The sequence below is a fragment of the Motacilla alba genome, chromosome Z (genome assembly GCF_015832195.1).
Source record: "Motacilla alba alba isolate MOTALB_02 chromosome Z, Motacilla_alba_V1.0_pri, whole genome shotgun sequence".
In the NCBI taxonomy this organism is placed as follows: domain Eukaryota; kingdom Metazoa; phylum Chordata; class Aves; order Passeriformes; family Motacillidae; genus Motacilla; species Motacilla alba.
Window position 1 is genome coordinate 16,552,777 of NC_052046.1, and position 27,358 is coordinate 16,580,134.

A 27,358-nucleotide genomic window follows, 5' to 3' on the forward strand; every position below is an offset into this window, starting at 1 on the left:
GAGTATTTAGTTTTTTTCAACAGACGTAAGTATTAAGCACAGGTGATGGATTCAGATCCACAGGAATGAACGGAGGCTGGAATGTCTAGACAACCAGGAAAGCATAACACAGGTGTGACAACTCTGCTCGACTATCACATTCCAACATTTTCAGTATAAACTAAATAACTTCCATCATCTGTTGATATAAAAGCAGAAGAGGAAAAACATATTTGGCTTTGTCTACTACAAATGTCTACTCCTAATAATTTATTTTGGAACCTAATTCTCCTGTTCATATTTGGGTTGGATGCTTCTAAGTCCACCTGGGAATGGCTCAGCTCTCTGGCTATCCAGGACAACAGTTCTTAGTTCAGAAAACACTTCAAGTTATTTGTCACTGGCATAGTCAGACTGCTCATACTTGAATGCTTTTTATGTGGCTGTCCTACTGGATTGCAGGTGATTTTTTGCTCAAAAAGAAAATCTTCATAGTTTAAATTTAAACTCTAACTTCTTAAAGAAAATCTTCATAGTTTAAATTTAAACTCTAACTTCTTGAATCCTTTGCTAATGTATGTGTTCTATGATTCCTCATATACAAAGCAAGCAAAACACATTATCTTTCCCCAGATGTTTTTTGAAAACCAGTGATGTAGAGCTACACTGACAGACAACTATCAAATCCAGGGAAGCTGAAGTGAAAGCAAAGGGAATCAACAATGTGGTAATCCTAAAAGTAAAATCTAAAGGAGATTTGCCACCAGTCTTCTACCATGAAAGATAATACCACCTTCTATAAACTACTCCATTTTATAGTGCTATAATGCCAGATGAATATTAAATAAATCTTGAACTATTATGCACAGTACACATGGAAGGCAATTAAAGGTTAATATGCTCCTTAAAACAGTATGACTAAAAAAAAGTGAAAAAAGCACTTTCCATCTCTAACAGATTGAGGCACAGTTTACCTGTTTTGCAGTTGAAGTTATGGAAAAGTTTTACTTTTCCTGATGCTTTAGGATTTTAACTTTTATACTTTTCATGTATTTGTAATCCTGTAATTCTTTAGTGTATAACTCTAAACTCCATATTCAGTGTTAACTACTGTCTTCACATTTTGGTCAGACAAAACAATTCCTCTCTAGGCCTGGGAATCAAGGACACCTCACTGTCTCAGGCCCCAAGAAATGTAAACAAAAGTGAGCTGGGGAGGGAGCAAACTTGGGTAAATTACTTCATTACATGAAGCTGGAGATTAATGGAGATTAACCCCCAATATGCAAATAGACTCAACTTATAAAAGTGTGAAAACCTGTGACCCATCATCCATTTTTGGGTGTAGCCCCTGGGTGGGTTCTGTCTGCCCTAAATGTACCTGAAGGCCCTTCAATAAGTATTACAGCTTTTTATTCTCTTAATTTTGTCTGGCCTCTGTTTTTAGGTAAGCCTGAAAGGGCAACATTCCTATCACACACCTGCATTATCGCATGTTCAGCAGACAGCTGATCAGCAAAATCTTCAGTAATTAATGTTTGATTACTCCTGTCATAATTTCTTCTGCTTCACAGAAGATAATCTCTAATTAATAATTTAATTTTAATCAACTAATTAAAAATGTATTAGAGACCATTTGCTATTACAAATCCATGAAAAGAAGACACTTCAACAAATCCAATAGACAAGTACAGATACAATTTCTGGAAGTATAGAACTGTAGGAAAAAAACCCAGTCTCTTTGGAAAAACTGACAGTGGACTGACCTATGAATTAGTAGAGGGGCAAGAGTCTGGACAACAGCACCCTCCCATGACATTTACAAAGCTGCAGTTCATCAATATTACTGCTAAGAGCAGAGCTTGTACTGACAAACCAAAACAACTTATTGACCCTACTTATCATTAACAACAAAGGCATAAATTTCAATGGTAAGTAAGTAGTTAAGCAGTTGCTAATTGCTGCCAACCTGCAACTGGACGCAGCCACACACCTGTGCTTCCAAAACGTCCTACAGTCACATACAGCTGAAATGTTTGACGGCCTAAGTGTGACTGCTCTTCTTCACCTTTAGGTGATTTCCCCTTTCCAAAGCTGTCTGTCCTGCAAAAGTACCCCACATATAATTGTGTGACAATTTTCATTCTTTTCCATATACTCCCTACCTTGGAAAGTCTGTTTTGTTCTCTTCTAGTGACTGGGGAATTGATTTCTCAGGAATTAGCTTTCAAACAAAGAAAAAGTACTAAACTAAAGGTTGTTATAACAGATTATGATAATTAAAAATTGCAAAGAGAGTACTGCTGTTGTAACCCTTAAAGAAGCTGAGTTATGCCCAGCTTCTTGAAGAGGCTTTCCATGAAAGCCCTCTAACTTCCTTCCTCATTTAAGTTCAAAGTAAAAGACCTGGCAACCTTTTGACTGAACTTGTCTAAAATACATGTGGCAAAGTAGAGTTTTCACTTGGAGAGCTGCCAGCCCACCTTTGGCTCCCAGTGACAACCAAATATCCAGCTGCAGCTAGGTCGAAGGATGAGAATTTGGCATATCAACAGCAGTCAAATAGGAAAAAGTTTACTCCCAGGCTCCATAGCTAAATGATCACCATTTTAGCTTTGACTGGCCACCTAGAATAAGGGAGGCAAGCTTTCTCAGCATTCACCAGCCATGGAGCTTTATTTCCTATTCAAATTTAACTTAGCAGTAGAATGGTCCATGTTAGCCAGGGGCAAAGGTGAATGCTGCAGAACTGAAGCCCTGTACAAATGCTGGAATCACAAAGGGTGACTAGAGCTCCATTTGTGGACTTACATTAAAATCAAGTCAAGTATGCCCAACAGAAAAAAAGAGAGCTAAGGGGTCTACATGGTTGTGCAGTAGTGGGATTTCTTTTCTTTTTTTGGTTTTTGTCTGTTTGTTTGTTTGGCTTTTTGGGGAGTTTTGTTTGTTTGGGTTTTTTTGGGAGGGTTGTTTCTTTTGGGACTTTTTGTTGGGGACTTTTAAGTACAGGTGGGTTGTTTATTTGGGGGATTTTTTTTTCTTTTTATTTGGTTGGGTTTTTTGGTTGATTGGTTGGCTGAGGTTTTTTTTCTCATTCTCTTGTTTTCATAATTCAGCTCAAAAGAGAGCCCAGGAAGGTAGGAATAGATGAAGAAATGGTGAAGGAAATAGACAGCTAAAGTAAGATATATTCCATTAGAAACAGAGGAAAAGACACAAAACTCAAACCAGAAAGTTCAGAACATGATTCGTTTCAGATTAATTTTGTTTACTAGAAATTGCAAGAGGTCAGTATGAGCCATTATTGCATAAAAACTCTCTCTTCATCATCGCTACTCAATTCTCTCCAGTGTTTCCAATTCATCTCATCTGACATCTTTCATTCCATAAAGCCTGTATTTTGGGTCATAATCCTTATTTTAAAAAAATTATTTTTTAAATAGTACTGAGATATCAAAGGAATACCACACTACTCCCTATCTTTTGGACCAACCTGAATCTGGAAAAGCATCAAGATGAGTAGTGTTTTTATAATTCATGCTTACTCATTAATGCAAGTACCAACTGCAAACCACTTTACCATGCACTCTAGTTCAACAATACCACTGCCAAATGCATATCATCATCATTATATACTTTGAAAGCATGGCTAATAAAACAATATGGTAACATTTACCATCCTCGTTCCCAGTTACAATGTCTAATATTCAGCTAAAGGAACACCTAGATAGATAATCATATGTATCATATATAGAGAGAAGGTAAAAGATTTGAACCATGTCTTCAATAAATTAAAATTCAGATCTGGGAATATTTTTTAACATAAACATAATTGCTGAGCACTGTGAGTTCAGCAAATTTGGTTTCTCTACTTCTATATCACTTGGTTTCATTCTAAGGGGGCCCATATCTAAATGATGCTCACTACTTTGGGCATCATTTAAGGAGGCATAAACAAGCTTTAGAATTACTACAAATTACAACAGGGATACCAGTCTCTTTCTAAAAAATACTATTGAATTCTTGAAGACTTTTGTGCAAGCATACTATCTCATGCCCAAGATATTAATAAAGGAAATGTCATCTATCCCCATGAGCTAAATAAGTACTGTTTTCCCAGTTTTGCACATGGAAAGCGGAAAGGAAAGATTACAATCCTGAAATGGCAAGTTACTTCACCAAGTGTTTGATTACCAGTTTTGAGCAGTCCCACTCAGATGGGTAAATACTTCACTTCTGACTTGCAAGCAATTTTTTCCAATTTTTCCCAGCCACCCCCGTCCCAAGTATGTTGGAATAAGCTCAGCCAGGTAATAGCTAGCCAGAAGAAAAACACCACTTCTTTTTAGGAACTAGCACCAGCTCAGACTTGTTCTTTTCTGAGTCTGTGCCTTAAAGAAGTTCAGGAAACTTGTCATTTCTACATAGAAACTGCCTCCTAAAATAGACTCACTTATAAACAGGCTCTGGGCAGCACCTGGATCTGGTGATGATCCCATCTTATGACCCCAGAAGGGGAACAGCACAGATGAGTTGGTGAGGAGCTATGACATGGTTTTGGGTTTTCCTTAGAACCCCTTGTCTTTTGGGAAAACATGGGGCATTATTAGTGCTTATCACCTAGCTATTAATCAACTCCTTACAGAGAAGTGAATGAATTCAAATTTGCACTCAATTAGTTAGACAAAAGTTAGATTGCCAGGGAGGGAACAACAGAAAAAGGTGTAGAGGGTTGGTTTCCTTGGAGGACAAAGAAGGACTTATCTCTCTTTAGATCACCTCTTTAGATGCACAGAATGGCCTGGGCTGGAAGGCACCTTAAAGATCATGTACTTACAGCCACCTTGCCATGGGGATGGATGCCATCCACCAGCCCAGGGTGCTCAGAGCTCCATCCAACCTGGCCTTGAACAATGTGGATCATTCATAACTTCTCTGATAGACCTGTTCCAGTGCTTCACCAGCCTCACAGTAAAGAATTTCTTCCTAACACCTATTCTAAACCTACACTTTCATCAGTTTAAAGTCATTCCCTCTTGTCCTGTCACTAAATGACCTTGTAAAATGTCCCTCTCCATCTTTCTTCAGGCTCCCTTCAGAGACTGAAAGGACACAATTTGGTGACCTCAAAGACTTCTCATTTCCAGACTGAAAAATCCCAATTCTTCTAACTTTCCACATAATAGACATGTTCCAGCCCTCCAATCACCTTGGTGGCCTCCTCTTCACCTTCTCTAACAATGTGATGTCCTTCCTATGTTGAGGGTCCCAGAGATGGATCCAGCACTCTAGGCGGGGTCCCATGAAGGCACAGCAGAGGGGTGTGCCTTCATGGGACCCTTCCCCTATGCTTTCCCCTCCCTCCCCTGCTGCCCACGGGGCTCTGGATGCAGCCCAGGACACGTTTGGCTCTCTGGGCTGTGAGTGCCATGGCTGGGCCATGTGCAGCCTCTCACCCACAGCACCCCCAAGTCCTTCTGGGCAGGGCGGCTTTTGTTTTGTTGATGCCCAGGCTGTGCTTATACCTGAGACTGTCCTGATTCAGGTGCACACCAGCACTTGGTCTTCTTAAATCTCATCAGATTCCCATGGGCCAACTTCTTGAGCTTGTCCAGATCAAATGTTGGGAAGCAGAAAATTACAGTAATTTAGAATTATTAAAAAAATTAGGATTTTTTAAATTAAGTTATTTCCCAGTATTTACTAGTAAAATGAATTTTACATTGTAAACCCAGTAAGCTTTCTCATCTACATGTCTCAACTTTTTTGCATAATAATGATATGCTCATATTAAGTGTTAATTTTTTCCCTTTCAGGTAAGTTTTAATCCACAAATACAGTGGGTCTAAGATAGAGTAAAACTAAGTTTATACAAATCATATTTTGTTAGCAAATCTATCTCTTATTTTTATGGGTAAATTTATGCATAAAGAATTGCAGTATGTTGAACAAATTTTTGCCATTTCCTCACATGAACAGCTATATTGGGAAATCCAGTGCTACATATATGCCACACGTATAGTTGTTCAAAAGATAGCTGAGACTTCTGCTTGGCATGAAACCAAGGAAACTAGATTCTAAAGCCCATTAACAGTACATCATGACTGGGAATTAAAGACTCTTGTGGAACCATAAACCGTCTAGGAAGAGAATGAAAAAAATCATAACATTTGATCAGAGGATTTATATATTTTTATTAGTGCCTGGCAGCAGACTAGTAATAGATCATTTAAATGTGTACAGCAATATATCTATGTTGTGTCAGATGCACAGTGCTGAAAAAGTCTGCAGACAGTATTCATATTTTAGACAGTAGAGTAATAATAATTTTAAAAACCCAATCAACCAACCAACCACCTAAAAAACTACCAAAAAAAAGCCAAACAAAACCCCAACCCCCCAAAGCCTGACTAGACTTCCTATAACTCTTATCTGTAGTTATCAAGGCAATATTCTCTGGAACATGGAGATTTTCTAAAGAAGTCAAAACCAAATGTCTCCAGACTATCAATGTCAATAATTACATAGCAAGCACTGCTGGGAAACTAGAATTCCCACATTAAAATTCCAATCTAAAACACTCAAAACATAACTACCCCCCAAACTCTGTTTAAATAAGGTAAAAATAGCTGTTCAATTCACAGCAAATTTGCATAGTCCAGAAGATGAATGCTTCAAGGCAGAACTACCTCTCTGTCAGTGGCTGCAAAAAGTAATATTCTGAAGTACAGCTGGACCATTAGTCAAGAATTTCATAGCAAGTCTCATGAATAAAATATTACTTTCTTCATAACAGAATGTAAAATGAATATAGAGTAATATTTAAGTTAGATTTTATGTTTCCTAAAACATTCAAGCCCTGAGAAGCCAAATTTTTTGTTTGCAAAGTTCTGTGTTTAAATACCAAAAGGACTGTATTTAGAAAACCAAGGATGTTTAAGAAGTTCCAGGATCTTTTTTTGGCTTTCCCATTTAAGTTTAGTGACACTACAAACCTAATATTAATTCATTTTAGTTACCAACACATTTGAGAAGTTTGTGGATGTAGAGTTAATGAACACAACTGAAGATTCTCCAAGTAAATACAAACAGAAAGTCAGAACTTTAGCTGATCATGGAAACATTAAGGGTAGGTTTTTGTTGTCCTCCTCACCCACTAAAATAGTCTTGCTGTTTACTTGTTAAGATATTTATATATATTTATACAGAATTTAAAGATAGAAAGCAAAAACTTCAAAGAAAAAAAGATAAAATAAACATGGCTTGTTTATCCCTCTTCATTCTTTCCCCTCTCCCCCCCAGTCAAGTGCTTTCCTGTGCCTACCTTTTTCTGATCTTTCAAATCCACCCAACTGGACAAGAACCATCTGCTGCAGCACCACAGCCCACAAGGCCAGGAATAGCATGGAGAACCATAGCATCACTTAGCCCACAGGCTGTTTTCTCACGACTGCTGAAAACATGTCCAACAGCCAGGTCATACTGCCTTCCATCTCCCACAGAACAGATTGCAGTGACTCAGGATCCTTCTGGGTCAGAAGTCCGCTGGGCCAACCTGCTGCTGCTGTACACAGAACTAATTCACCCTCTTACAGCCACTCCACCAAGCCTATTTTCAAATAATTTAAATGTATTCTGGCAGACAGCTATGACAAGTAAATGCCTTTTAGCAGCAGACTGAAATGAAACTTGGGACATTCAATAAAAACAGATCTGCAAGGCAGTTTAACACTGGACAACTTGTTTTTCTTAACATGCTTTTTTTTTAAATGATACTTCACCAAACTACAGCAAGTGTTGTATCACATTTTCTCTGCATTTCTGGAGAACCTCTTAGAACTATACCTGAGGTCGTAACACCCTGCTGTGCAAAAACAATATTTATTTTAGTGATTTGATTAACCCATTCTAGGTCAGTAAAGCTTGCACACATTCATGTTAGTTGACTTCACAAGTTGACTATAAAAATTATACAGATAAGGGGAGGGGTTACTGCCAGAGACAGAAGAACTTAAAATAATAAAAATTAATGAACTCCACAGCAGAATAATTCAGATGGAATTATAATGTATGCTTCCTTTTTGTTTCCTGCTTACTATGTAATAGGACTTACATTGGCAATTAAATCATAGTAAGATACGTTTATGTACTGAGCATCCCTTACAGTCTCCTCATCCTCTCTGTAAACACACAAACCAAGAAGACGCAGAAATTACCAAATGGCAAAAAGTCCAAACAACTCCTAAAATAGTCTCAAAACCATTTGCTTGAAAAATATTCAGGTACCACCTGAAGTCAACAGAGGAACTTTCCTATTGGTACTTTATATGGAAACAACTGAGACGTGAAATCTTCATACAGAAAGACAGCTATATTAAGCAAGATAGCATTGTCTTTCCTTGCTGTTATTCTTCACTGCTCACCACAGTCTTATACACTCTGATAATAATCCACTGACAGCAGAATGAAAAATGCATTGAAAGCCTCTGATATAAAGCAACATAGTGACTACCTAATTAGTACCACGAATATTACGTATTTTTCCAATTAAAAATGTAAACGTTAGTTCCATAAAACTTTTGTATTACATTAAACCAAGTTTGAGATACATGAATTGAAGTACAGGAACAGTGAAATTTCTTATTTCCCTACTTTGAAAAGTTAAAAGTCAATATAAAATTCTGGAACATCACAGCAAGACTGATTTCAATTCAGTATTGCAATAATGATATCTTAAGAACTAGTATAAATGGAGGCAAGGAAAAAAAAACCCAAGGAAATTATTTTCCCAAGCAATTGTGATGTCTGCAAAAGGACCAAATGGAAAGTGATTGGTAGCATCAAGACAAGTAATAAGTCTAAACAGGCTGTGAAAGCACCATGCTCTGTACACCTCCATCAAAAATTGCAAATTACTTTCAGTAGTACTTTTTTACTCCTGAAAGGTGTTCCAGCAGTTTCAAACACAAAAGTACTTTAAAAACTGGTCCCAACTTTGCTGGCTGCTTGTCTGAGCCTTTTGCTGTTGACAGATGTTTCCTTAATAGCTCTAGCAAAGATGATTTGTAGGAAAGATGAAGACTTGACAATTTCCTAGGTGCTCTGTACACACATTTCAGGAAAGGCAGGAAAAGCTCTTCATCTGGGACAAATTCTCCTTTCTGAGGAGAAAAGCATAGTGGAAGTTGTACCTTCAGACAATGACGTTCTTTTTCCTGCCCAGAGATCTGTGGTTTCCAAACACTACAAGTTACATGGCTCTTTACTGACAGCAGTCTTCTCCTGTCAAAGGTAAAAATAATCTGGTGCTAATGAAAAAGTGTAATGTACTTAGAAACCAAGTAGATACCATGGGTCACAAAGTAAGAAACTTGTAGGCAATGGGCTGAAAGCCAGAAGGAAGCACTACTAATCTGTTTGCTGCAGCTGGTGCCTCTTTCTGCTTCTGCTTCTGGAGAATCAGAATGATACTTTGTCCATGCCAGGACTACTGAGGCATGCAGAATGGTAAAGCACAACTCAGGCAGTGAGTGAAAATAGACAGCTACTGTACTACCAAGCAATTATTTCTGGATACTGGCTTTCTGTATCTCCAGGCAGGCATCACAAGCTCAAAGAAGCTCATTTTCTGTTTTACAAGCCCTGATGCCCCAAAAGAGATATTGTGAAAAAGACTGCTGAGTCTCAGTAACTACCATCAATGCTGTGATAATGAAGGAAAAACTGCTCATAAACACCATGTCCTCTCCTCCTCCCTGTGAGGGCAACTTCAAGTTCAACTGCAGCCATTCACATGTGAAGCTCTGAGAGGTTATGCTTGCTTACAGACTACTCATGAAACAGCAGTATGACTGAGTGCAAAATCTCCCAACTGAGAATAAAGAGCTCTTAAGTAAAAAGAGAGAACTGTCAACTTGAAGAGACTGGTCTTTTTCTAGTGGGAATACCCCCATGGAAATTCCTCCAAATCTAATATGCAAGACCACACTGTTTTAAACTAAGAGTTCACAGGCTCATTTGAATTATCTGCACAGGAAAAAAAAAACAAAACAAAAAACCAACAGAACACAAATGAACATATATAGAAAGTTCATTAAAAGAATACCATCTGTGAATTAACAAATCAACTCTTGCACAAAACTTATCTACAAAAATAAAGACCAACATTTTTATTAATTTTAAGATCCAGACATTAATAGTTTGATTTGTCAAAATTCATTGCATTTTACAGCACTTTCCAGAGTCATTGTGCTGACTAAGTCTTTCATAGTCAATATTTACCTCAGAAAAGTTCTCTCAAGCTGGGTATCAAGAGAAGAGAACTGAGAGAAAACACAAAAAGGAACCACTAAAAACCACTAGGTTTCAATGGCCTGTTTGGCACTAGACAAAGAAAATCTATGACAAAGGCAGTCAGTTAGAGAAGACTTCAATTCCTACAACCACATAGTTCTTTGTGTGTTGCCTTGCACATCCTCCCAACTGCATATTATTCCTTTCTAAAATGATTACCAGCAAATTAAAAAGAACCAAGATTAAATAGAATGCTAAGTAAAATTTTAGGCACGTGCTGAACTTTAAATATTTAAAATGTACCATTTATACATAAAAAGAATTGAAGACACTTAAGGACCAGAGATAGGACCCTTATCATCTTTAAAAGTCCTTGTTTAAGAGCTTTGCAGAATCAAGGCTTAAACACTAATACATATTGTTAATGGCTGATTCCTAGAAGAACCCTTGCTGAATCTCACTCTTTTTCCTTACCATTAAAGTATCTGCATGTGCTTCAGACTGTCTGACGGCCAATTTTTGGCTCTCCATACTTGGTACTAAGCTCTGTGAAGCACATATTTCACAAAGACACTGCAGAAGAATCTGTAGAAGGAAGTTTAACAATGTCAAGAGCACAATATCACATGACTGACATTAACATTTCACCAATAGGGAATGCTAAAAATAATCAGGAATTAATTGAGGCTCGATTTGTTAAATGAGATGCTTATAGTTACATTCGTAATCCAGGAATGCTGATTTGAATGCTGACTTTGAATGCTGACTTAGTTTTCAGAGGTGTTGAGAACTTGCAAAGTTCAGGATTTAGGCCTTAAACATCACACCATTTGTTGAAGTACCTAAATATAAATTACGTAACATAACTGGAGGTTAGGCTGAATCGCTTCAAAATTTTGTGGATGAGAAAATTAAAATTAGTCACTACTTTATTCCAATGAAACAACCAACAGAAGCACTGAAAATCATGTGGTGACTGTGGTTTTATAACACTATGGAACCACATCACTGTAGCTACATGAAACCAAATCATGCTAGCTAGAAAGCCACTTTCAAAAGTATTTTCTATAGCTAGTTTTCAACCTGGAAACAGGAAGAAATAACACTGATGTTCTTTGTTGTACCCAATTTTGAATAATTTTTTGGGAAGATGATTGTAAATAATTTGGGCAGAGAAAACATTTCCATAGATGGCCACAGCGAAAATGCATCCACACAAAAACTAAAAATAAAACAGAATTATGCATCAAACTAACATAAGTGTTATCTATTACAAAGTGCAAAAAGAATGCAGCTCACATTGAACATAAACCATAGCATGCTCAGAAAGATCACACTAACCTACATGCAACCAACTGAAAACATAAAATCAATTACAACTTTAAAAAATATATTACACAGAAGTCACCTGTGTGCCCTGTGTGGCATGGGTCCACACAAACGTCAGGTAATCTGTCTTCAGTCACTGTCCTTTGTTGTTGATGACAAAGATTAGCAGAGAAACAGAAATTTACAGAGGGAAATGTGCCTGAGGCATAAACCCTCTCTCCCACATACCAATAAGATCCTATCTCATGTACTTACTGGAATCCAAGCACACAGGGCAGAACCTTACCACAGGTTCCAAAAAAGCAAATTAACTGTTTCTCAAAATAAGTAATTTAAAATAAGAACAACTAGAAAAGAGATAAATAATTTCTACAAAAGAGAGAAATTCTGTTCAATGTGGCATCACTGGCCACTAAAATCACCTACCAATAATCATCTATGTCTGAAAAAGCATGATTCTACAATCAAATGCAATTACAGCAGGATGGAAGAGGATATAGAGGCAGCAATATTTCCCCCTTAAAAACAACGATAATGTAGCTGTAGTAGGCATGTTCCCAGACATTTTTTTCTTTACATTTTATCTATATATTAGAAAACCCAAACCCTTTCACTTTACTTTAGGAAAAAGAATGTTTTTCTCCTTCATATGCAAATACTCATCTACATAAAAAATAAATTCCCATAGAGCCGAGAGGGAAAAGTCTCTCCCTCCTACAATTTCCTTTTTCACCTCCAAATGTCATATTATACATAACAGCAAGTTACACATATGTATAGAGTAATAAATTACTTCATATACTGTTGCATCAGAAGACACACGGAATGTTTATAGTAGTCCTAATAAAATGCCATTTTTAAGATAGCCCACATACTTGAGCACTTGCTTCACTTTCATCTGCCAAGATATGTAATAGGATGAGTGTTTGGTGCTTAGAACTATTTTTTGATTCTTATTTGTATCTGGAATTACAAAACATTTTATTAGGAGAAAACGTACTTCAAAACATAACTTATGGAGAAGCAACTTAGTGTTTTCACTATATTTTTTTCCTCTTACACAAGCCATACACACACAATATGTGACAAGTAGATGAAGTTCAATGAAGGAAAATTGGATAACTAATACCAAATACAACCACATCGGACTGATCCAGTTAAACAAGAATGCATGTTGTAAATTTTGTCTCCCCAGCTAGTACTTTTGGTGTCTAAATTTCCATCAATGCAATGATGTACCTACTCATGAACATGGGTCATTTAAAAGGATTTCCCACAGACAAAATATAACCAAATGTGAAAATAGCTGCCACAGAATGCTGTGGATGCCAGAAGTGTAAATACATTCAACAATTAATTTGAGAAATTCATGGAATCATCATTCTTTTAGGTGGAAAGGTATGAATGCAACACTGCATGATTAGGAAGTATCTAAATATCACTCAAAACCAGGATAGGATGATGGGTGAAGCATCACTGTGTACCCGCACTGGTATAATGGCAAAGCAAGCCATCCATGGTCAGAAAGGGGCACTGGGAAAAATGATCCTTTGGTGTGACTCAGTGCAGCAGTTGGTGTCTTGCAGCTCCATACCAAAGCTTTTATCCGAAACACAATCTACTTCCATTCTGTGTATCATACCTAAATCTTTTATATATAAACTGAAATAAACATCAGAGTGATGAATTGTCTAGTGAAGCCAATGCACAGGAAACTGCATTAACCTGTTCAAGCAGTGTCTATATTCATACTTCACTAAGAACAACTCAGTGTACCTGTCTTTACATTGTCTTGCCAATCAAAACATCCATATTGAACCTACATTAAGAAAAGTGTTATTAATATTTTAAAGCATGAAATTATTTGGAATAATTTTTAAAAAATTATTATCAGAAGGCATCTTTGCCATAAGTTAAGTCCAAGATGAGATGTTTATATTAAAAAAAAAAAAAAAGAATGCTCCGTACTTTCTGAACACAAAAAATTATGCGAAAGTATCTAAGACAGTTACAGAAGTTTTTGGACATGACAGCACATAACAACACTCATCCAGGAGCAAAAGACCCAAGAGTATGGAAAATTTCTCTTACTCAATGGCATCATACATCAGTTTCCTTAAGCAAGAAAATACAACAAAATTCCCTATGTAATACTTGAATGCAAGTGAAAAGCAACCCTTATGAAATCAGATTCAAAAACCCCAATTATTTTGGGAATAAGAATGGAATGGTATTAAAGGTCTAGTTTTTTCAAACAAGGGAGCCAACCAACTGAATGTAATGAAATGAAAGTTAAAAAGAGATAGAAAATCATTACTAACTCTTGGACACCAAGTGCAGATTTCTACCAACATAAAATAGTCATAAACATTTCAAAAGGAGTGTGAGGCTGAACCATCAAAAGCGTAAAAATCCCTGCACTTCAGGGGAGGATTGCAAGCTTGAGCCAATAAGGTGCAGCTCAATACTTTAGCAGAGAAGGAGGGAACATTCCTCAAGTATAAACCACCAGTAATTAGGCTAATATTTGATGCGCACAGCAGCTTATGGGTTTCTATCACATAGCATTCTAGTTTATATTATTAAAATTACTTTAGCAAAAACCAATCACAATATGTGCTGTAACTTGGTGTTCTGGGTAGTTGCCTGTTGGACTTGACTTTCAGAGGCTTTTTGAGTGCAGGATATTTGACATAGTGTGAAAGATCATAAATAGTTTTAACATCACCCAAAACTACCAAAAGATATCCACAGATGAGCTACAAACTAAAGTGGAGGAACTCATGCAGACAATACAACCTTGGCAGTCAGCAAAGCTTAGACCTCCCAAACTTCCTGGTTGTTTTTCCTCTTGCTTTGGAGGAAAAAAAAAAAAAGAGGGAAACACAACCTTTTAAAATTTACAGACTGCTATTAGGTTTCTTAGCAGTCAGCCCTGGGTCAGTTATGGGAAGATTCTTTTCACATGATGGATACCAGAAGTAAAGTGAATTTATGAAAAGCATTATGTGAGAATCTAGACTAAATCTTATCTTGCTTTCACCAATAACAAATCTGGGAATTTACCAGATTATAAACATTAAGGATTAAAAAAAAAAGTAAAGCCATGTGATTTTACATAGGATCTCAGCAGGGAGTCAGTGTGGGCCAAGAGGCTCACTTTGCAGGAGGTTTCATTGCAAGACCAAAACACAGGACTGCTCACCACATTCCTTGACCATGTTCCCTGTCCTAGTTTATTCTAGCTTTATTTGGTGTATGGGCATAAAATCTTTAGGAGACTGAAAATCTCTGACTGATAAAGATGTCCAGTGGCATGAGGCAAGTATTGATGGATAAATGGATCTCTGACATTACTGAATTTTTTGCACATTAATTTTATGCAGCAATAGAACAAACTAAAAAGTCCCATTAAATAAGCGCTCAAGCAAAATTCCTATTATCATACAGTCTTAAAATGATGTTAAGAAGTCGTACATTTTCACTCATCTCCATGCCCTCAAAACTGTTCCCAGAACTTTCATGTGGCTTTTTCAGCACAGCTTCAAATTACAAATTTTGTGATTTACAAGCATTTTTCCCTGCAGAAGGACTTTTCCAAATCCTTCTGTACAGAGATACCTGCACAAAATACGGTCGTATTATATCAGAAAATAAACTTTTGAAATAAAAAGTTCAGTTACAAACCATTAGAAATTACCACCTCAGTTTTCCAAGAGCACCCTTCAGGGTATGGAATTACTGGGTACTCCATATTTTAAAATACTTGCTATTAGTTCTGCAGATCTAACCATTGGTATATCACTGTCAAATGTATTGGATAAGTAAATTTTGTATGGTTATCCTATTTTCAGCAGAGGCAACCAGAAACTGTATTTCCTTGTCTGTACCACTGTACAGATAAGTCTGTAACATTTTGATGGACCTTTCAGAAGGTGAAATTATTTACATTCATAAAATTATTTGAAAACTAGAATGCTTACAAAGAAACGTTCCTATTAGAACCTATGAAGGAGGGTGGTTTGATATAATAAACCCCTAAATGTACAGTCTTCAACTGACCAGAACATCCTTTCATGTACTAGAAGCAGATAGTGGCATGTTTCAGCAATCTCCTTTCTAAAGCCTTAGTATCACCACAAAGCATATGGCTAAGGATCAATGCAATGAGATCAGACTGTTCACTGGGTTACACAGAGATCTCATTTATCTTTGTTTTTGGAAGGCAGAAAGGTAGGGTGTATTTTCACATTAGCAACTGCAGAGCACTCCAAAAATCCTGGCATGGCCAATGACATGGAAGTTTCAGGTCCTATGATTTATTCTCCTCCAGTACACATCAATTAGTGTGTGTAGATGGAATCCTTTCACTTCAACTAAAGCAGATAATGCAAAATAATTTTTGCTGACAGATTTTTTTCTTCACCTGTTTTTTTTTAAATTAATTTACAAGTCATTATGATTTTGTTCAGCATATATGTGTATCCACAGACATACTCCATTCATCCATTTGGCAGAAATTAAGACAAGAAACAGCTAAATAAGTCCTACAGTGCATTTAAGTATTACATCCCTGCATTCAACAGGTAAACCTACATCTAATAATTTTACTGAATAAGAACAGAATGAGTGCATGTGTGTAGACGATAAATTTGATCACAAAGCACAAAAGTTTTACTGAAGGTCAAAGTAAGTGCTTTCATTACACAGTTTCTTTTATATAAAGGATCTGACCTTTTCTTCAGACTGCTCAGCACTTTTAAGTTCGTCTGGTCAAATAATTTCACTGCAGCCTTCATCTGAAACTACAGAAGAAACTATTCATAAGTACACATAACTAGCAATGATTTTTATTCAATCAGATTTTTAATGCAATGGGTTTAAAATTCAAATTGGGAAGAATAAAAGTATGAAAAAACCATGTTTTTCAAAACAGAACATCAACATGGTATCCCATGCAATCCAGGGAAATGAGATATAGAATATTACTGCACCATTTTTCCTAGAAGAGTTAAACATCAAAATACCTTCCCTTGCAGTTTAAACAAAGGCCAGACACAGAGAAAAATGCACAAAGTATGACATTAGCCATACTGGAGTTATTAATGGAATAAATGCAGTCAAAGACTCTCTGAATATAAAAGCATCACTCTCTCCCGTCTCTGGAACTCTGCCCAAAACACAGCCATATTTTCATATTTGTCAGCCTCTTTTCCCTTGTAATGAAAGAGTTTCCTTCATAATAGGAAATAAAAATTAAGTGTTCCTTCTGTGCTTCAAAGTAAAGTGGATTCAGTAATGATGCAGACAGTACAGTGTGCATCTTTCTAAGAAAGATTTACTGCTTCAATTTCAACTTAACATTTTGTATTGCTTCAGGGTTAAAAATACTAGAACATGTAATCATGCAGAAATCTATTTCTTACAAGTGAATTGGATGCTTTTTCTGGTATCTAGCTCTATGTTTGGGAAGGGTCACATTTACTCATTAGTACTCTGAGAAAGAGGTCTTATAATGTAAACATATGTGCTGTAAAACTAAGTCTTGCATAGTCAACAGTAAAATAATCCTTAAAATTTCAGTGTAGAATGTTAACTAGACTTGGCCTTAAAATTCTTTCTGCAGGAAAAGTAACTGAGCTAGAAAGAACTGCTATGTCAATCACTGATTTGACAGACTGACAGTTACATCAGTTATGACAATTTCTGGTCTTACAGACAATCCACAGAGTTTCTGCACAAATCACAGCTATTATTGTTTGAACTAGAACCAAACTTTAAAGCAAGATCCTGGTCTAGTTTTAAAAATTGCAGAAGCTCTGACACAGGAACAAGTCACTGTGGAACAAAGCATTATGTTTCCAGGCACTATACTGACAGTTTACGTTGGCCCAAGACAAATTCAAGGCAGTTTACATCCTCTGAGAACTACCCTAATTTAAATTATTTGGTGCTTGGTGAAGGCTAAGTGGGCATGGACTATGATCATGAATGAGCTGACCTGTACCAAATTCATAGCGTATTGCAACTATCTTTCCTCCCACCCCCACAAAGCAGTCCTGGAGCATACAAAATTATTTCTGTATTTAACTCCCTCATATTTAAGACACCCTTCTATTCAAAATCTTTCATGTGTTCACTTACAGATGACAGTAATTTCTTGTTTATTTACTTGTTTACATAAGAGATACAGATTCTTATTTTAATTAATAGTAAGTGATTTTGCTGTATCTGAAATCAGATATTCCAAACACTTTACTCTGAAAAACAGGCTCCAGATCTGTTAGAAATGGGGGCAAAACCATTAGAAAGTATTTGGACCGATAAAGACAATGTTTTCTTTAGCTGAATGAGGAATGGTAGTTTCAGTGTTTGGTATTCAAAGACAACTTTGCTGTTACTATTGCCCAAGAAAGTCCTGCTGTCTTAAGGCAAAGTTGAAGCATCAGGGAGAACACAGAAATGCCAATATTGCAAACCACGTATCACTTTGTGCAATGTTTCATCTTATCATGATTGCACATGAAGTTAAATAATACTCTTAAGTGGTATTGTTCATTTTTTAACTAAACTCTCTGATGAAAAAAAAGAGAGAGAGAGAGAAAAGCATATAGTAGACCTTTATATCTCTTTTGGAACACTTTTCTACATACTGTAACAGTGAGCTATTTTCTGTCCTCCCACTCTCACCCAGAAGCTATGTCTGCTTGTCACTTAGATAGCTGCTCATGAAAGATATAAGTAGTAACAAGTTGTTGATTTCAATATTTAATTTATTGCCAAGCCTAGAAGCAATAAGCAAAAATCTGTTTGACTACAAGGAGTCAGCAAACTAAATACCACCACAAACAAGCCTGTATCCTTTAAGTGTAACTCAACCACACCTTACAGCTCTTCTTTATGCAGCAAGTTTTTACATAATAAACATCTAATGAAGCTGGAGTGTCTCTACACTGTCCTGGATATCTAGCCTCTTGACATAATGCAATCAACTGTTTCTTCCTTGCTACACACATTCATTTTAGTATTAACAAATTTGGTGTCACACTGTGACTGAGGCTATGCAAGGCAGCACACATGCACGCTTTTCTCTAGAACATGTTTTTGGGGGCTGCAGTCTGAACCTCAAATACAAAGGTGAAGAGACCTTCCAGGTCTACGAAGACTTGCAGAACATTACCCAGATGCATTGTAACAGGACTTGAAGGACACATATTATGGATTTTGAAGGGACTTACTGTTCTGTTCTGCATCACTTTCAATGTGTGAGAGAAGAGCAATGCCAACTCTCCTCATAAGCTAAGACGATTTACAGTTACAAGTAATTATTGCTTTATATTTTCTTTCAAAGTCATAAGCAAAAGACTACATTTTTAAAATGTCATTTTTTTCATGTTTTCCAAAAGTTGTATCAGGTAATGCACATTATTTTTGATCCGAACCCAAATGACATTCATTTGAATGTTCAAACACTTTTTGTTAGGTATCTATTTAATACTAAATGTTCAATTTGGTAATAAGAATAAATTTCCTGAGCTGAGGTTCCATTCAACTGCGGTGTATGCTCAACAGATCACAATAACACATTAAATAAAAGTTGGGTTTTAAACTTCCTGGACTGAATATTTTTAATTAAATAAATGGAAAAAAAAAAAAATATGAGTATGAGCTAATGGGTTATCAAAAGTTTTCAATCTGTAGAAATTTCCTGCATCTCCAGAATGAAGGCAGATTCAGCATTGCTAATGGCGTACAAGTCTCAGTGTGGTTGTAGGAAAATAAACCCAAACTCCACAAAATCTCTACAAGCTCTTCTAATCCCTGCAATAAACTTAGTAAGATAAAAATAAGGGCAATGAGAAACCTGCATTGCAATATTGAGGGAGCATTGCCAGTTGCTGCTCTCATTTAAATGGGGATCTTTTGTTTGAGCTCCCCCGTTGCTCACTGCTAGAACAAACTGCCTAGACAAGTTTCTCAACCTTCAGGTGTTCCATAGGCCAAAGTCAATATTTTAAATACCACTCCAAGAACAACACCAGCATTATTAAATTACAATTTTATCATGAGTCTTAGGATATTTGCTGATTTTTTTCCACGTCCCAGTTTCCAGAGCCACACAGTGACAAGAAACCCTACTTGTTGAATTAAATGAAAAGAGTTGTTCAAGTAAATACTCTTAAACAAGCAGCCTACCATGCTCCTTACCAGCTTTGGGCTAAGAAGGTGGGTAAAAATGCAGTTCAATAAAATTCATGTTGCAAACATCTAATCACAAGCAGACAGAAGTCTGCACTACAGTGCTCCACGCTCAGTCTTCTATAAAAATACAGATGGGAAAATGTTTTTTTTGGCCATTGATCTACTTGATCATTGCCAACAGCTAGAAATCTAGCAGGATTTGTAGCTCATGAATACTTCCACCAAATTTTCTGGTAGTTTCCCTTAAACTAGAACCAGTATTTTCTTTCTTTTCTTTTGATTGAGCTTCTGCCAACCAACTTACTTTTGTGCATCAACCAGTCCTCCAAAATACAGTGACAGACTGCTGAGACCATCTTAAAAGAAAAAAAGCTCATGTTGATAGAATTATGACAGCAACAAGCCTGTAGCTCTCTATTCCTGTTGGATTTTGATGCCAGGAGAGTTCCCCTAAGAGAGAAGAAGTTCTTCAAACTCCCTGGGGGAACGTTTTGCAGGAAAGGAATACTTGAAATTTGATTTGTCCACTGAATGAACAGCACTAAAAGTCTGTTCAAATGCTAAAACAAACACATGAAGTACAGCACAGCCAAGTAACTTTACTTTATAAATCATATCGTTTTCATTTCCTGAATTCATAACCACAGTGATGCAATAATGGAAACTTTTGTATATTTATAAGTTAGATGACCCACAATCACTCTCTACAGTAAGCACTAGTAATTTCTGACTATTAAAGTAATTCTTATATTCTATTGCTATGATTTGCTTAACATTATAAGGTGAGTCTTCTATTTCACAAACCGTATTACATTGGCAACAAGATTTCTGACCTTAGCCAACAGTATTGGATGTGATTAATTTCTAACATTCTTTTTGGAAGTCAAAATAAACATCCACTCAGTTTTCTTTGTTTGCCATCTCAATATACTAAGCTGGTTGGCCTTCTCACAAATTCATGTTGGTTGTCCCTAATTAACTTTTTTTTTCCTTTTAAAAATGTTTGAGTTACATACAATTAGATTATTTCCATTTAAACTCCCTTTCATCTAACATTAATCCCCAATTGTTGCATTTCATTTAAATAACAATCCCACATTATAGTTTAAATTAAACTGTCAATTAAAATAGACTGTCCAGACTTACAACAAAAGTCATTTATGTGGCAAATAATGATGGGAAAATGAAGATACCTTTTACACAAGCCTATATACAAAGTACTGTATTATAGAATCAGGTCTTAAAACACCACCACATCTGATCAAGAAAGTCAGTATGTACCATTTTAGAATACGTAGAGGAATTGCTTTAGGATATTATTTTGTAACCCTTCTTTCTTAAGTTAGTCTCACTCTCAGTATCTTGTGCTGCTTAGAGGTAGAAATTAATTTGCTCTCTCAGCTTCTGCCATAGATTCATCACCTAGGTAATTAACAAAACTGCTGAAAAGATACCTTGCAGTTTTTTTCTAAGTTCTTCTGAAGGAGAACAGACCTGTCCTTTTGTAGAATAACACACAAAGTAGCCGTGCAAGGTTGGATTCTACTCTTCACACTTCTAACTAATATTCACGCATTTACTTCACACCTTCAGTGCAGTAGCTGCTTTCCAGACACTTGAGAAGGGCAGCCTGTTATCTTTCAGACAGCAGATCAAACTAGATGTGCCATTTAAGCAAAATAACCATAGAATAGCTTGCTGGAAGTAACAACCACACTATGAGGCTCAACAGATGAGACGCAATGAAGAAATTCTGTCTATACAATCTGCTTCATCCATTTCTTTTCATAATTGGCTTTAATCTTTGCATCTCATGTCTCATTCTTAGTTTGTTTAATTGGCTGTAGTCTAGAATGGCCTCCAGCTGTCTAGACCATTGAACTAAGAATGCAACCTGCACTAGCTCAAAGAAGAGTGCCTCAAGTTTTGCTCCTGAAAATTTACATGAGCAGTTATTCACACTGCTTTCTAGTCTGTCTTTGCAAGGTACTTCCTGTTCTACTTGTTTTAATTGCCTGCCTGTCATTTTACCAAAGCATTACCTGACTACCAGTGTATTTACCATAAATACACATTTGTTTCGCAAACAATTACAGCTTTCCTTGGTGTGGATCTTCCATCATTCTGCCCTCTCATTCACTTACAATGTATATTTAATGTCCTTCCATAATGTTAATTGCATTATTGTGTATATTTGCTTCAGTTCAATGAAGTATCTTTCTCTTTCTTTCTCTCCTCCTCTCCCACATCATAATTTTTCTTTATTATGGGTGCATGACTCCATGGCTTAAAAGTAGAAGATTTCTGCATGTTTAATCTTAACTTTCCCATAAACTAGCTCTGCTGGAAATGTTATGTTAAAGTCAGTTCTCTGTAGCACTTCAGTAAATAGTTATTTAAATTTTATATCTAAGAACAAGGTGATTTTAAAACACCCATAGTTATATATTTTGATTTTTTTTCAACCAACACACAACTTACCATAGCTCCTAAAGAGTCTCATTCATTTTTCTACTCTCTGACTTAGAAGATACAGCTGGGCTATGTACCTGTGTCTCGGAGTAATACACCAACATGCTCATGGCTTCTTATCATCATTTACAAAGACCAATTGTCCCTTTGAAATGCCAATCCCTGAACACTTTAAAAAGGTTCTTTGATAAGGATCTAAGGGAGATTAGTTGTCTCCCTCTCTCTCTTTCCAGCAGAAAAGAGACTTGATACACTAAGAGACCTTCATTCGACTGACCTTATCCACCCAGTAATTTGGCAGATGAAGTATGCCACCGGTCCATTAAACCTCCAAGTCTCATGAAGATCAACAAGTGTGCAGAGCACTGTAATCACATTAACTGACCCACTCTCTTGAAGAATGAAGCCCAGATCCAAACCTCATTAGAAATTGAAGAAGCCACAGAGAGATATAATAGCATATGTACTTTAACTACAGAAAAGCCAGAGGTAATCTTCAGATCAATTTGAAGTCTCAAGTCCATTAGAAATCTGTACCTTAGACTCCTTCCAAGGTTTTCATCATCTTCAGATTTTTTCTTTAGCATCTGCAGATTGTGCATCTCCCTTCTTGTTTTCAACTTTTTTGTCTGCTTATCTAAACTGTTTAATAATTTGAAAGTTTATTTTCTTGGATTTCTGTACCCATTAAGAGAGTCACTCTTCTGTATGACTCTCCCTCCATTATTAAGCAGTAAAACCTCAATGAAGTTTTCAATAAATTTTCTTTCAGCTTGTTTTCATTCCTTTTGATGATATCTGCCAAACTTCTTTATATTCTCTTTCACCACAACTCTTCACAGGCTATGATTTCTGTTTTATGTATATTTTAACAATTCTCAATTATAATTACCAGATTTAAAACCTATCTTTATGTGTCCCAGAAAGCCCATCCTATTTTCTTCCAGATTATTCTTCCTATTTGATCCTTCTTACTCTTCCATTATCTCCATACATTGTCAACATCTTTTGGACAGCCTGTAAAGGGATTACTCACTTTCATGACATTGTTATTTATAGCTACTTAAAAGTACAAGTTTACCACATATCAGTTGTATAATCCTCCCTTCAATTTTATTCTTTTTTTTTTCCTTGGGCCTCTCCATAGAGTTATTTCTTCTTCACATTTTACATGTTCTCCTGATTAATTTTTTCAGTGACAGAATTCAGACACTCAATAAATAAATCTAACAAGATAAGACATAGCTCAAGTCTGCTCAGGAAAAAAAGTTCAACTTTAATCCAATACTGTATCTCTGTATAAATTACTGTAGCAAGGTGAATGGGGTGGAGAAACTATTTTAAAAAGAAAGTGACTCCAAACACGGCCCAAATAGTGAAGATAAGGATGCAAATCTAAGCACAATTCTGAACAAGATCAGCTAAAATGAGTAAGAAAACCCAGACAATTTATACTTGATCATTAATAACATCTGAGCTTCTCTATGAAAATTTCCAGATGTTTACCACTTACTTTTAGAGTGTCAGTCTTAAGGGTTAATCAGTTAAAAAAATAAGTTGAAAACAGACTGGAAAACATAAAATGCCTCTAATCAATACAAAGATGGCAGGGTACAAAGTAGCAGCATCTGAAAATATAAGTCTATACCTTTGTATAAAACCACTAGATTTTGGAAAAATGGAAACATTTTTGAACAATAAAGAATCCCATAAGAAGTAAAACCCGTAAAAAAATTCAAAGTCTGAACATGCCATGGCAAAACAGTCAATAAAATATGGAGTATAAAACTCCATGTAAATTGCTACTATTTGTGATAATCAGAAACACTGAAATAGAAGTGAAAGTAGAAGTCAGCCACAGTATTTATCTCAGGCTATGAATTATCATTTAAATTAAAACATTATCAGAAAGATATACCACTTAATCATTAATAAAAATCGCCTGTATTCAATTATTATTCTATCCATAGTACTAGTGTGCTCATTAAATATAACTCTAACTGCATAATCCTTCCCAAGTATTGTATCTTGCAAAGGAAGAGGCTGAAGTCTCAATTTGAAAATGTAGTAGTAGTCCTAATCAACATCTAAACCTTAAGTCATTTAATAATAAAAGATTTAAAATTTGTTGCTTGATTCTATGGAATTAAAAACAGTGGTGGAATAGATTTATCTGGAGATTACTTAAGTGGGCAGGAAGTAAGATCAGTAGTCTCCAGACCTCCTGAGGCACTTAAGCAAGAATGGAGAAAGGAGACCTGCATTTAAATAATGCAGCTGGGAATGAGATAGGAACTTCCCAAAGTGTCAAGAGAATCAAGAGAGGACAGAGTGAAAGAAGCTGCAGAAGTTAAAGTTAATATACACAAGAGTACACACATACTGAAAGAGCTTGTCTGCCTTTAATATCAAAGCAAAAGCAGTTTCAGGACATAAAACATGGCTGACATGAAAGGACTTATAGCTCTGAATATTACTACCACACTTTGAATTTCCTTCAAATTAGGGGCTGTCTCACAGCAGCTGCCTTATAAGATTCAAAGCTCCATTTAGTTTTGATAATGATAATAAGGCATCCCTCATTCCTGTTGGAAAAAATGCCCAGTTTAGTATTAAGAACATCATCTGGGCTCTCTACCATATGGAAATACAGATCAAATCTAAATAGAGAGCTGACTTCCTTCAGACATTTTCGGAGTCAATTCTGGATGGTAACTAGCTTTTCTTGATTACGATGCTGAATGGAACAGACAGAATTAAATCAAAGAGAGCTAAAAATTGTATCATCAAGTCTAGCAATAATAGAAATCTTAGAATTGTGCATATTCTCAGGAGCTGCAGAGTACTATTTTTTTTAAATTTTTACATTTAATGAGTATTTTCCAATTCAAATAAATAGTAATCACTTTAGACCTTTGTAAGCTTTACTTAAGCTACTATGTACTTGGACCCAATACAGCACCCTTCTCTCTATCTGCTGAAGCCATTTTCTATTCAATGCAAAAGTATAAATCAGAAACCAGTATCAATTGGAAGAAAAAAATCTACAGTAATTATTAATAGAACTACTTACTTTAGTGTGGTTCAAAATAATTTACTGCTGTCAGATTTGGTTATTTTTTTAGGGAAGAGATGGAAGTAGCTAGAAAATTAGTATGATCCATTTATAACGAACAGAAAGAACATAATCATCACCCCTGAATCTTTACAGGGGAGTGTTTTGCCAAATCACTTTCTAGGCCTCTAAAATGGACACGAAAATAAAGAATAGACCTTTAGCTCCTAATAGGATACCTTGATTGAAAAATAAACATGTCACAGTAGCTCAAGGTAGTGGGTGTAATTTTTTTTACAGACAAATAATGCCCATGGCCAACATGAGAAACTGGCATTTAGATTCAAATCCTAAATTCTATGACATATGTTTTTATTTTGAGTTTTTCCCCCATCTCTGATTCAAAGCACTGGCAAGAGAAATTAAATCAACAGATTTTTGGCACAGCCATGACAGATCCCACATTACAATGAAAAAAAGATTTCCCCAAAAACTGTGTGCGACATTTTCTCTTTGAGACCAATGAAAGTCCAGCATTATCAAAACATGACATGCCAGACTTTCAATATTACTCAACTGAATACATAAAACTACTAAAATGTTGATGTTCAGAATAAGAATGCAGTCCATGGATTTAAGGTTCAGAGGTACTATCAGATCACTCAATTTTACAATCTGTGTAACGCATACATGGCATTTCAGGTCGTATTTCATGTAATCACTACAATGACTTGTATGACTTATAACTCATGGACCCCATTCCTGATGATTCAAACAACTGGAGATAAAAGCAATATGCTGCACTCCAGTTTCTCAGTGGTACAATGAGATACCATCCAGAAGTGCTAGGCATGGGAATGCTGGAAGATAAACTTTAAAGGAAATGGAAGCAAGGTACTTTAGTTAATGTTAGCGTCTCAAGTCAGCTTATAGTACAAACACAGAAAATCATATTTCAGGTTGCCATGGTAACAACAAACAGATTAGAAAATTTTCACCAGATTTACTTTTTTGTTTGAAAGGAGGAGGAAAAACCCCATGACTGTCATGATTCCCCTGTGGTATTCTCTACATAAGCAGAAAGCCAGGTCAGAAAATATATTTAAGGTATGCGCTGTGCTTATGAATAACCCGTATCTTTATTCCAAAGAACTTAGTACTTAGTTTCCCAAACAAACTGCTATTGTATCACAAGAGCAGGATAAGGAGAGATGAACATGTGGAGGCCTCTTTCAGCACACACACATGGACTAGAAGACCTTTGAGCTGCAAAGGAAAGACAACCAGGATAAAAAAGGCGTATCTGAGAACAGTGTTCTGAATGCAGATGGCTCCTTCCATTGCTGATATGCAGTCTGGGATCACCAGCAAACTGCTGGCTGTGAGCTCAGCTGACGTCCTCTGCTGAGCGCACAATTGCTTCACTGCAGCACATCTCAGGCTTGGTGGAAGTACACGGCTTTTAATTCATCTGTTCACACAATCACCCCCAGAGCCAAATATGAGGTATGCTTCCAGGGTCCCAACAATAAAAACCAGAAATATCTGAACAACAGTGTTTGTCATATCACCACAACTAACAGATTTACAACACCAAGGAAAAAAAAACCCAATCCTGGTTAAAGTTTTAGCTTTTTTCAGAATACCACAAAACAAGTTCTTCAGCTTTTCTAACATTCTCCACACAATTTTGAACACGTTTGTAATCCTATCAGAGGATGTGACACCAGCTAAGTGTGTTTGCATTGTGCCAGACAATGTGTCAATGCCCACATACTCTAAGACTGTGCAGAAAAATTTCTTTGTGATAAAACCTTTTTTATTCACATCAAGCAACTCAAAATTCTTGCAACATCCCATTTCCTGATCAGGATTGAAAATAGTGATGTTGATACTCAGGCAGTAGTGTACCTTCAAGTTTTAAGCTCTGAGCCTATCAAACTGCTGTAATAACACTTTTGTCAGTGTAATAACACTTTTTGTTATCCAATTTGAAATTCTTCATGTCTCTGTCAGTTTTGGATATGT

General features: G+C 36.2%; 1 protein-coding gene across 7 annotated transcripts in view; it reads right to left on the reverse strand.

Moving 5' to 3' along the window:
• ARL15 (ADP ribosylation factor like GTPase 15) overlaps positions 1-27,358 on the reverse strand; it is a 226,551-nt gene that overhangs the window by 18,453 nt on the left and 180,740 nt on the right. For 5 of the 7 annotated variants that reach the window (XM_038125728.1, XM_038125727.1, XM_038125726.1 and 2 more), the window contains one exon: positions 10,747-10,857. The exons of the other annotated variants lie outside the window; for them this stretch is intronic. In XM_038125728.1, the coding sequence (XP_037981656.1) occupies positions 10,747-10,857 (111 nt within the window). The remainder of the gene's footprint in view (positions 1-10,746; positions 10,858-27,358) is intronic. 7 annotated transcript variants of the gene reach the window in all.